This window comes from Vespa mandarinia, chromosome 21, assembly GCF_050613455.1.
Source record: "Vespa mandarinia isolate Hongniang chromosome 21, ASM5061345v1, whole genome shotgun sequence".
In the NCBI taxonomy this organism is placed as follows: Eukaryota; Metazoa; Arthropoda; class Insecta; order Hymenoptera; family Vespidae; genus Vespa; species Vespa mandarinia.
Window position 1 is genome coordinate 2,495,001 of NC_140830.1, and position 12,500 is coordinate 2,507,500.

A 12,500-nucleotide genomic window follows, 5' to 3' on the forward strand; every position below is an offset into this window, starting at 1 on the left:
CTCTCTTTATCTCTCAATATATATATACATACATATATATATATATATATATATATATATATATATATATAACGAATTCCGATTTTTCTTTCCCTTTCTCTCTCTCTCTCTTTCATTCACATTCTCTCTCTCTCTATCTCTCTCTATCTCTCACACTCTTATCACAATATCGTATTTTACACAGATTTCACTTAGAGCTTACGTGCTAGGGGGCCTCGGTGCAATATTTACAGGCGCGTTCGAGGATCGATCTTTCTCAAGGAGGGTAAGCAGCCTATCCCTCCTTCACATACCCGACCCCCTCCTCCTTCCTGCCACCCTCAATGTGTTCCGATCGATCTTCATGGCTTTGCACCGAGACTAGTAACGCTAGTAAATTCTACGGACTCTTTTTACGGTGTTTGCGCTTTTCCACCTTTCCTTCTATTTTCTCTCTCTCTCTCTCTCTCTCTCTCTCTCCCTCTCTCTATCTACTTATCTCTCTCTACTCTTTCATATTAACTTCGTATTTCTCTTTTTTTTCCTTTCTTTTTTCTTCTTCTCCTTCTTATTCTTTTATTTCTTCTTCTATCTTTTCTTGTTCTTCTTCTTCTTCTTCTTCTTCATCTTCTTCTTCATCTTCTTCTTCTTCTTCTTCTTCTCCTCTCTCTTTCTATTACATGCATACTTCGGAAACACCGTTAGAATATTCCGCGAGGAAGGCGTGACAACACTCGGTTTAACTGGCGTGTTACGCGTTCACATCCACGGACAATGGGAAAAGAAATAATTTTCCTTTACGCCAAGGAGAGACACGGCCGACGGAGTATCTTTCTATTCGCTTAGTGATTACGGAAATAATCTTCTTGAGATTTGAGAAAGGAGGTAGGAAAGATTTTTCTTCTTCGTTTTTTTTTTCTTTTCCTTTTCTTTTGTTTTTTTGTTTTTCTTTCTCATTTCTTCCTCTCTTTCTATCCTTTTTTTTTCTTCCATTTCTTTTTTTTCCTTTCGTTTTCACCAAAAAGAAAAAGAGAAAGAGAATGAAAGAAAGAAAGAAAGAAAGAAAGAAAGAAAGAAAGAAAGAAAGAAAGAACATAGGACGTAGTGAAAATTATACGAGGATTTAAAGGAATTTAAATCCCTTTTATTGCACACCAAATTGAGAATCTAAGAAATATATGTGTATGTATATCTATGTATTTATGTATATATATATATGTATGTATGTATGTATGTATGTATGTATGTATGTATGTATGTGTGTACGTACGTGTTTGTTACATGTATGTAACTATTTTGTTCGAGAATCGAATAATTTGTCGTTGCTTTTTCTTCTTACGGCTCCTTTTGCGGTTAGAATCTAACGGTACTTAATATTGGTGGTGTTGTTGTTATCTTTTTTTTATCTATATAAAAGAGAAAGAGAGAGAGAGGGTGGGGTAGAGGAGGAAGGAGGGAGGAAGAGAGAGAAAGAGAGATAGAGAGAGAGAGAGAGAGAGAGAGAGAGAGAATAAAACGATTGAATATTTTACCTGAACATATTTGTTTCTTTTTTTTTTTTTCGGATTTGTACTTGTTCTTCTCTGTTCGCCATTTAAAATTCTGCTTTTGGTATTTTTTTGTCCTTTTTTCTTTTCTTTCTTTCTTTTCTTTTTTTTTTGTTTTTTTCATCAAAATTCATTCGATAATAAATAAGTACGAATGGAAATATTATCCAACGAATTTGATGATACCTCATCCATACGGGAACTATGACATTGTTGAAACGATTTATTACGACGTACGACGGCCAAGGTATACGATATAGAAAAGTGTCTTTGAAGAAAAATTGAGTCAATGGAAAGATAGAGAAAAAGACAGAGCAAGAGAGTGAGAGAGAGAAAGAGAGAGAGAGAGAGAGAGAGAGAGAGTGAGAGAGAAATGGAGAGAAAGAGAGTAAAGAAGAAAGAGAAAAAAAGAAAGAGAGAAAGAGAAAGAGGAGATCCTCTTTATTTAGAAAGAGTGCTGCTTGCTTTTTCTCATGAGACGATCATCATTGTAGCAACCCAGACCACTGTATTTGGGTCAAAGCGGTGGGGCACGCCGGACCTCCCAGTTTCCCGTGCTCGCAAGCCGCAACCGCCTTTTTTGCGGTTTCGTGTCGCCTCTCTCATTGTCAGAGAAGCAGGTATTATGAGCACATTCTCTGTCTCTTTCTCTCTCCCTCCTTCCTTTCTCCCTCCCTCTCTCTCTCTCTCTCTCTCTCTCTCTTTCTTTCTGTTTAACTCTCTTACTCGTTCACTCAGAAGATGCAAGATGGCTAAAAGGGTGACCCAAAATGGAGGAGTACACGAGAAAAGAATGAACGAACATAATCAATTGCTTTAAAGTTGAATTGTTTAAAAATTATTATTATTATTATTGTTGTTTCTTTTTCTCTCTTCTCTTCTCTCTTTTTCTTTTTCTTCTTCCTCTCTCTCTCTCTTTCTCTCTCTCTCTCTCTCTTTCTCTGTCTTTTTTCCTTCCTTCTGACATCTGCTTTGAATTGTTTCGTACGCGATGATAATCGAAACGAATGAAAAATATTTATAACAATTTTGACGAAACGCGCGTAAGTATTTAAATTAACGTTTTCACTTTAGTAAACGTGTTGAACGTTCGGGAGACGTTCGAGAAAGAGTGAGAGAGACAAAGAGAGAGAGAGAGAGAGAGTGAGAGAGAGGGAGGGAGGGAGAGGGAGAGAGTAAGAGAAAGATAATGATTTTTTCATTCCCCTTTCGTCCCACTGATCCAAACCACTCAACGGGTTCAACGACGAAGATGTCGAGGGCACCTTTTGCTTCTCTCCTTTTCGGAGGAGATCTTCCTCTCTCTCTCTCTCTCTCTCTCTCTCTCTCTCTCTCCTCTCAACTCTCACCACCCTTCCTTCCTCTCTCCTCCTCTCGTCTCCCCGAAATCGTCTCTTTCTCCTTCTTCTTCTCCCTTCTTCAACTCGAAGAAGAGAGTTGCTTCATCCGAAAAGGAGGGACCACGGTGATTACACCGAGCCACCGTGATTGCCGAGATCGTTGGACTCACGAAAATGTCATTAGGATTTCATTATTTTCAAGCGCCTTGAGGAACGACCGCTCAACGAGTTTATGCAATGTTTTCTCTCTTTTTTCTTTCTTCGTTTCTTTCTTTGTCTCTCTCTCTCTCTCTCTCTCTCTCTCTCTCTCTCTTTCTCTCTGTCTCTTTCTCTTACTCTCTTTCTCTTTCTCCCTTTATCTTTCTTTCTCTCTCTTTTTCTTTCTCACAGAGACTGAACAAAGTAGGTCGAGCAAAGTAGTTGAGCAACTGTCACAGGGGATCTACCGTCGTACGATTGGCATTTACAAAAGGGAGAGAGAAACAGAAGAAGAAGAAGATTATGAAGAGAAAGAAAAAAAGAAAGAAGGAAGGAAGGAAGGAAGGAAAGAAGGAAGGAAGAAAAAAAGAAAATATTAGAAGAAGAATTAAGAATAAGAACGGATGATGATAATAATAATAAGAAGAATAGATCATTCTTTTTTTTTTCTTTTTTTTTTTTTCCTTTAAGATCGAAGAAAAATTTTTGCAAAAAAATCGAGATTATTTCTGATCGAGATGAATTGCTTGAGAAAAGAGAAAACGAAGGATAGATAGAACGCTAGAGAGAGAGAGAGAGAGAGAGAGAGAGAGAGAGAAAAGAAAGAGAGAACTCTCCATCTTGGTCTTCAACAAAAAAGGAGCTCCAGCTCTTCCGTCCGACCGAAGGATAATTATTATAATCGCCGAGAGCGTAGTGGCAGCTCGCTCTCGTAGTTCCCTTTCGGTGATAGTAATACGCATTTGCCGACGCCTAATGGTATTATTATAATAATTACCAGCGGTCGGTCGGGGACGAGCGGGCGAGAGAGCGGGGGAGCGAGCGAGCAGCGAGCAGGCAAGCGGGCGGACGGGCGGGTGGCCGGGCGGGCGGGTGGGTTGAGTGGGTAAGGTGGAGGAGAGCGGGAGGTTACTGGAATTAGACGCTTAATTAAGTTCGGGGTCTCGAAAGTGCGAACTCGCGAAACCCTTTCGTCGCGTCTCTGCGACATTCACTCTCTTCGTTATCCGATAATTTGCCGATTTATATTTACATTATGCATGTTATATATTTCATTCATTTTCTTACAATAAGAGAGATCGAAATGATCTATGACGCGTCACGAGCGAGCATTATTCTTCTAAAAAGAATTTTCTTCGTTATTTCATCCTTTTTCACTTACCCTCCCCTCCCTCCGCCCCGTTTCTATTTATTTCATTTTATTTTATTTTATTGTTTTTTGTTTCTTTCTACATCCTCTTCACTTTTCTTACCATTTCTATTCCCCTACCCTCCCTTTACGCCCCCTTTTTTTTCCCCCCCTATTTCATTTTTTTTTTTTTTTGGAATTCGACGCGCAGTATTCAAAAGAGGGGAACGAGTTCGAGGAGCGTAGCTTTAAAATCACACAGGGAAATGTCTTCTTGCTGTTTTATCTTCTTCAATGTCATATGTCATGTACATAAGCAACAACATAGCTTTGCACGAATACAATTTAAAACGATACGTACGTACGTTCGTTCGTTCGTTCGTTCGTTCGTTCGTTCTTTCTTTCGATTGATCGATCAATCGATCGATCGATAGCAATGTTGCCTTGAGCATGCATTTTTTTTTCCTTTTTTTTCTCTTTTCTTTTTCCTTTTTTTTTTTTTTCTTTTCTTATTTTTTTGTCAAGGTCCGATGATGCGTCGAAAAGGAACTAATAATAATGACAGGTCGATCATTTTATTTATTTTCTTTCCCTTTTTTTTCTCTCTTTGTCGCCTATCTTCACACACGATAACGCGCGCTATGCGATGTCATAGGGGGGAAAAAAAAAGAAAAAAGGAAGAAAAAGAAAAAAAAAAAGAAAGAAAAAGAAGAAAAAGAAAAGTAAAGAAAAATAATGCGCGACGACGATACCGTTCGTGACATTTTATCCTCATTTTTCCTCTCTCTCACTCTCACTCTTACTCTCTCTCTCGGTCTGTAATATTTTTTCGTTTTTTCGTAAATTTCTTTTTGTTCGCTCCCTCTCCCCTTCCCTACTACCCCTCTAACGATACCATTAAACGTCACAAAATTTCTCACCTAAATCTATACGAGCCACCTTACACGTCTTCTTCTTCTTCTTCCTCTTCTTCTTCTTCTTCTTCTTCTTTATCTTCATCTTCTTCTTCTTTTTTTGTATTATTTTATTTATTTATTTATTCATTTATTTATTTATTTATTTATTTATTTATTTATTTATTTATTTATCTTTTTTTTTTTTTTTACACAATTCGCGAATCAATCGATCCAATGTCGATTTCACAAGTGTCAGAAAGTCGATTATTTTTCTCTAACAGACCCGTCCCACCCCTTCCCCCCACCCTCCTGAACGATAATTAAATCCTTATCGCGTGACCTTTTTCTTTCATTCCCTCCCCCCCTCTTCCCCCTCTCGTCCACATATTTTTCTTCTTTCTCTATTATTTCCTCTCACTACTCCCTTTCTTTTTTCTCCTTTTCTTTCTTTTTTCTTTTTTTCTCTTTTCTTTTTGTTTTTCTTTTTTTTCTTTTTTTTTTCCCAACGAGAAGAAAAAAGATTTACGAAACGTCCATCCACGTAAATAGATTTCTTTTTATTTTTTCTTTTTTTTTTCTGTCATCTACGACATGGGAAGAAGGGGGGTTGTACACACAACAAACGCGCGCACGCAGGCACACACACGTCACACTGTTATCTTTCTCTTACTATATATATATATATATATATATATATATATATATATATATATATGTATATATATATATCTCTTTCTCTCTCTCTCTCTCTCTCTCTCTCTCCCCTATTCTTTCTCGCTCTTTCTTTCTTCTTTGAAAAACGACTCAAAAAGGATATTTAACGTTTAACGCGATTTCCCTTCGTGATAGGCGCCACGAAGTATCTGGTACGTCCTCTATACCATGGCGGACAACTTCCTCCTCCTCGACTCGATTCGGGGGACGTCTTCGTTAAACCGCCGGCCACACCCTGTAACATATCACAGAGAAAAGTAGTTAATCACCGTACCCCGTACCATCCTTCTCTCAACGTTGATTCGTTAATAAGGAGCTCTATCAACGCTGACGAAAAAAAAAATAAAAATAAAAAGAAAAAAATAAAAAAAAAAAAAAATAAAAAAAAAATAAATAAATAATTTCTCAGCCTCGTCGTAGCCCATTGGTAATTATCTTTTGACTTTTCATTAACTCGTAACAACATTCATCGAAAGAAAATAAAGAAAAGTTATTCTCAGTATTTTTGTTTTGCTTCTTTACAATTTTCTCTCTCTTTTTATTTTTTTTTTTTTGGTCTTTTCTTGCCTCATTTCGTTTCGTTTTCTTTTAGCTTTTCTTTTTCTCTCTCATTATATATCTGGAATTTATATATACATACGTGCATATATATATATATATATATATATATATATATATATATGTATATAAAATTCATAAAAGGAAAAGATATATATATATATATATATATATATATATATATCTATTACTAGATTATCAATTTTGTAATCTGTAGAATTTTAATGAAAAGTAAATATAATACCATTTCGGTCGTCCTAGATTTTGTAGACATAGATGTCTACGAAACTCTCCACTCTTTCCACCTCTCAAAGTGCGAAGGGTTCTCATAGAATGCCGGGATTCTTATAGAATGCATTGATTAGTCAAGTTAGGAAGTAAAAGGAATATATAATAAGAGAAAGACAAAGACAGAAACGGATAATTAGACAAAAAGAGAGAAAGAGAGAGAGAGAGAGAGAGAGAGAGAGAGAGAGAGAGAAAGTGAAATAAAAAAAATATATATATAAAAGAAAAAAAAAGAAAAGAATAAAATGATAAAAATAAAACTCACGTGAGTAGTCCAGGATTAGGATCGGCCTGATACCAAGAATATTGCGGCATATAACCCGCGTGATGTGGAGGTGGAGGTGGTGGAGGTGGATGATGTCCAGGCGTGTGTGGATGATGGTGAGTATGTGGTGGGGCATGAGGATGAGGATGGTGCTTCATCTCGCCCGGCCAGGCGGGCGCGGGTGGGCTCTCGTTATGCTGAGGCGACATCTCACTACCGGGACTCGAACTTCCGGGGGTGTGACCTCCACCACCGCCCCCCATACCACCAAGGTATCCCGTCGTCGGACTACCCGAGACAGAACTTCCACCTCCTGTTAACATAACCGACCAGTCTTTGTTAACTCGTTAAGATCTATTCTAATTCTCTTTATTTCTCTATTCGCATAATATTATAGATTAGATTCGAGATCGTATAATTTATCGTTTAACGAAGATAAATCTTTCTTTTTTTTGTTTGTTTCTTTTTTCTTTCTTTTTTTTTTTTTTTTTTTTTTTTTTTTTGATCATTCATATATACGTGATATCGTCTCGATCGATTTTGAAAATAATAATTAACGCTGGAACTATCGTGATAAGGAATAACAAACAAACAAAACAAAAAAAATAATAATAATTTAAATTTATTAAAAATATGAATTTATAGTTCGAGCGTTAATAATTTCATTTATATGATGATAGATGATATTTATTACCTCCTTGCATGAGACTCCCTGGTTGACCAGGTTGAGGAGATGGTCCACCAGGTAAGGCAGTACCACCGGCGAGCAAACTACCGTGTTGTCCACCACCACCGCCTCCACCTTGCTGTGCCGCCTTCATCATTTTCTTATATTTACTTCTCCTATTTTGGAACCATATTTTTACCTGAAACAAAAAACATTATTATAATTATTATTTATTTAATTTTATTTATATCCAGGACAATTGTCATTTCGATATTTATAATATACAAAGATACTTGAAGTAATTCAATTAGTTAGATTATTATACGAAAGACAAGGAGGATGAAGAGAACGAAGAAAAAGATAAAGAAAAAGAAGAAAAAGAAGAAGAAGAAGAAGAAGAAGAAGAAAAGAAAGGAAAAGAGGAACGTATACGTTTCGTAATCATTCGTGTCGTTCCTTTTTCCTCTCTTTACTGCCTACACATAAAACGTAGTCCTGGAACGGATACCCAATGCGCATGTACCCGACTACTGGGATTGCACATGCGGTATTTTTTGTCTCCTCGAAGTGCACACATGCGCTCTATGCACGTGACGTTCTTCGTGGTCTTACGTAAGTTTCGCATCGTACTGAGTCAAGCTACTACGTATCTACGTACATAAGTACATACGTAAGTATTTATATATCTACACACACACACACACACACACACATATATATATATATGTATATATATATATATACATATGTATGTTTGAGTGTCCTCAGTTCGAGAAACATGAGAATAATAATATTTTTATTTTATAGGATAAGCCGGATCAATCTTAAAGTACATTTTTATGATTTTATTTTGAATTTCGAATATCGTCAATGTCGACAGAAGAAAAAAATCTAAATCATTCGTCGTAAATACGTACGTACGTACGTATAAATAAATAAAATAACATAAACGCATTCGTCTATTTACAAACGATTATTGCCAATTTTATGAGTTATGATAAATCGTGGAAATTTTTTTATTTTCCATAATCTTTATGTTCGACATTTTTTTTCTTCTTCTTTCTTTTTTTTTTTTGTATCGAATTTTATTGACAGTCATTGCAGCAACAGGTGTTTATTCTTTCCCTTTCTCTCTCTCTCTCTCTCTCTCTCTCTATCTCTATCTCTCTCTCTCTCTCTCCTACTCCTCGTTACATCCCTCATACCTTTTTACACGTTCCTTATATCATAGAGATCCTTACATTTTATTATCTCCTTCAGAATAATCATTTAATATTTTGTTATCCGTTAAATAAGTCGATATCCGTTGTTATTTTAAGCGAATAAAATTTTTCTAAATTATTCCAAACGATCTAATCTCTTCCTTCCCTTACTCTTCAGTCCCCGATCGCAGTAAAAATAATATCTATCTTATATTTAGAATAAATAAATTAGAATGATAAAATGTCGCTTGACAAATATCAAATTTATTCTATATAGGATAAAAAATGAAAAATAAAATGGTGATAGAAGAAAAGGAAAAAATGAGAAAAAAGAAAGAAGAGGGACAATTTTGTTGTTTTTCAAATTATCATAGAAAGTGATTGTATAAATATCGAAATAATTCGAAATGTAATAACCTGAAAGGGAATCGAGGAAAGGAAAGAGAAAGAAATAGGTTTAATCAGCCGGGAGGGGTTCAATCAAAAAGAATAGCACAGGTTACTTTAATTAACAAAGTCGGGTGCGGCCGTAGGCGCGACGACTACAACCAACTACTATCAACGACAATGACGTTGAGAGGAGGAGGTGGAGGAGGAGGTGCAACGTTGTCGAGGAGAAAGCAAGGGCGAAGGAGAAGTGAAAAGGGATTATAGTAGGAGAAAGAAGGATGATAGAAAGGAAGGAAGGAAGGAAGGAAGGAAGGAAGGAAGGAAGGAAGGAAGGAGGGTGCTCAGAGAGGGCAGAAATTCTCGAAGAAGGAGCGCGAGGCGTCGTCACGTCAAAACGAGTTCATTAAAACCGCAGTGCGGGCTCGCCTTGAGCGCAGAAGAAACGCACCGCTCGTGCGGCATTGTTTCACGTTTTATATGGCGAACCACCGAGGCAAAACCTCGCCTATACTACGTGCATCACGTACATTTACACATAAATGTGTTACTGTGTATGTGCCCTAGGAACGCGAACACGTACTGGATAAATGCGATTTTTATATGTGTAGAAGAGAGAGAGAGAGAGAGAGAGAGAGAGAGAGAGAGAGAGAAAATGAATTTACGCGAATTAAATGAAAAGAAAAGGAAAAAAAAAAAAGAAGAAATTTCTAAGTATTATAAAAAAAAAAAAAAGAAAAAGCAAAATCTTTCCGATCATGATAAATTAGAAATTAAATTAATCAATTATGTCTCATATTAGGAGAGAGATTTTTTTTTTTTTTTTTTGGGGGGGAAAGAAGAAAAAAAAATTTTCTTTTCTTTTCGAAATCGTACCTATAAACTCACCGTGGCAAATAATTTAATCGTACGTCTCATTTAATTCGCATTAAATTAATAAATCTTTGATATATTATTTTCCATTTATAGATATTTTAAAATCCGTTTGGATATCTCTTGTTAGATGTATGTAGGTATCTTTTTTAAAAGTATCCCGAAAACTATAGGAACAAGAAAGGCACAGGTTAAAAGAGAGAATACAACAAATCTCTACCTTTTATCGAGGAGTGCCGGCATACCTGGCAAATAAATCTCTTTCTAATTGCTCGTTGAAAAAGTTGACTGTGCTTTGCACCGACAAAGGTTCCGAGCTGCTAGAACCCTTTCCTCGACGTGCTTTATTTCGTTACGCGTGTCGAGACGAAAAAGAGAAAGAAAGAAGGAGAGAGAGAGAGAGAGAGAGGAGAGAGGAGAGAGGAGAGAGAAAGAGAGAAAGAGAGAGAGAAAGTCTATCGAAATAAGAAAGTATGTTAGAAAAGGATAGCAAAAGAGGCTGTCGTTTTAGCAGCTTTGTTTATTGATATTTACAACCAACCCGTGTTCTGTACCAAGTTACAATATAAAACTTCGAACTACTATATAAAAATGTCCTTCGTCCTTTCTCCTAAACCTTTTTTTTTTATTTTCACTTAATCCACCCTTTCTTTTTCTTCCTACGACTTCTTAAATCTTCCCCTTTTTTTAATTAAATTATATATATGTATGTGTGTGTGTGTGTATTTCTTTTCTTGTCTTATGAAGGATAAAAATTAACAACTGCATGGATTCTTAAGAATTACAATTTCAAAAAAAAAAGAAAAAAAAAGAAAAAAGAAAGAAAAAAAATAGCCCGATTAAATGTTAATCGTCGATCAACAATAAATATCTAAATAAATTTAATTCGAATAAATTTAATCGAGTACATATGTATACATTTGATTATTAAATTATCGTGTATATATGTATATATTTGGTGATCAAAAAAAAAAAAAAAAGAAAAAGGAAAAGAAGAAGAAAAGAAAAAAATGATCTAACCCTAGCATTCACTGATTATTATTATTATCATCGTCGTTATTATTAATGTCATTTCGTTAAAATTTGGAAAAAAATTCTTGGAGCAGGATTTGGAACAATTTGTTTGTTTGTTTGTTTGTTCGTTTCTTTCTTCCTTTTTTTCCTTTTTCTTTCTTTTTTGTCTTTTTTTTTTCTTTTCTTTTCCCTTTCCCTCCTCTAATTAATGTAAAAATATACTCTTTAGGACTAAGAGAACGCACAATTTAATAGCTCTCGTTAATACACCCCTATATACTTCGTTACGATACTTTACTGTGCGAAGCTCTTTTTTATTACGCGTTAAGGCAACACCGGTAGCATATCTGTCTCGTAAATCCAGCATTATATTTTGACGCCTGCCACGATCATTCTCGAACGATAATAAAATACGGAAGGCTCGTTGCGTATAGCGATATCTCGATTTACACGTAACACCAAAGTGATTCGATGTATCTCTCTCTCTCTCTCTCTCTTTCTCACTTTTTCTATATTTCTAATTTTAATGCATATCCATATACTTTTATATATCGAACTCGAATGGAAACGAAAGAAAATTCACTTCTCCTCTTAGTCGTGTAAAAAAAAAAGAAAAAAAAAGAAGGATTCGACCTAACTGACTCCTTCAAAAAAAAAAAAGAAAAAAAAGAAAAAGAGAAAAAAAAAGAAAAAAAAGAAAAAGAGAAAAAAAAAGAAAAAAAAGAAAAAGAGAAAAAAAAAGGAGAGAATAAGTGCAAAGAAGCATAAATAAAATAAAATTACTATACCTTGTTGTTTTTTCTTTTCTTTTCTTTTCCTATTCTTTTTTTATTACTATACCATTTAGATATACGTAACACGTTTAGTCATTCCACTTAATTCAATCTAATAGAAATGCGAAACCGCATACTTTTCGATAGAGTCAGATTGAAATCAAAGAGAAAGAAAGAAAAAAAAAATATATATATATATATATATAAATATATATGTATGTATATTAAAAAAAAAAAAAGATTCCATTTAATTTATCTCAAAAAATGTATCGTATATAATTGACAATAAATATAAAATCATTGCGTCTAGGTTATACATTGTCTTTTTTTCTATCTATTTTTTTTTCTTTTCTTTTTTTTTCTTCTTTTTTCTCTCCCTCCAAACGTACATCATTTACATTTGATGGTACATGGATCATGAAAGATTATTTGGTCAACGTTGATTATTAAAAATATAGAGAAGCGTCTTTGAGAAGTAGTTTTGAATTTTGAAATAAAGGAAATGCGAATGGCGAAGAATCCAAAGGGTTCGAAAAAAAAAGAGTTTTGAACGGCTTTACCGAAATGCATGCAAATGCGCGTGACGGGATACATACGTAAACAGGGGATGAAGAAAGAAAGAAAGAAAGAAAGAAAGAAAGAAAGAAAGAAACGAAGGAAAGAAGAAGAA

At 35.1% G+C, this 12,500-nt stretch overlaps 1 protein-coding gene across 6 annotated transcripts in view; it reads right to left on the reverse strand.

The window, feature by feature from the left end:
• Positions 1–5,798: 5,798 nt before the first annotated feature.
• Positions 5,799–12,500, reverse strand: part of Dll (homeotic protein distal-less) — an 83,694-nt gene continuing 76,992 nt past the window's right edge. For 3 of the 6 annotated variants that reach the window (XM_035871726.2, XM_035871723.2, XM_035871722.2), the window contains exons 3-5: positions 7,609–7,780; positions 6,915–7,248; positions 5,799–6,038 (exon numbers count right to left, since the gene is read on the reverse strand). In XM_035871726.2, the coding sequence (XP_035727619.1) occupies positions 6,020–6,038; positions 6,915–7,248; positions 7,609–7,780 (525 nt within the window). In that variant the 3' untranslated portion in view covers positions 5,799–6,019. The remainder of the gene's footprint in view (positions 6,039–6,914; positions 7,249–7,608; positions 7,781–12,500) is intronic. The other 3 variants (XM_035871724.2, XM_035871725.2, XM_035871728.2) reach the window with 3 other exon arrangements.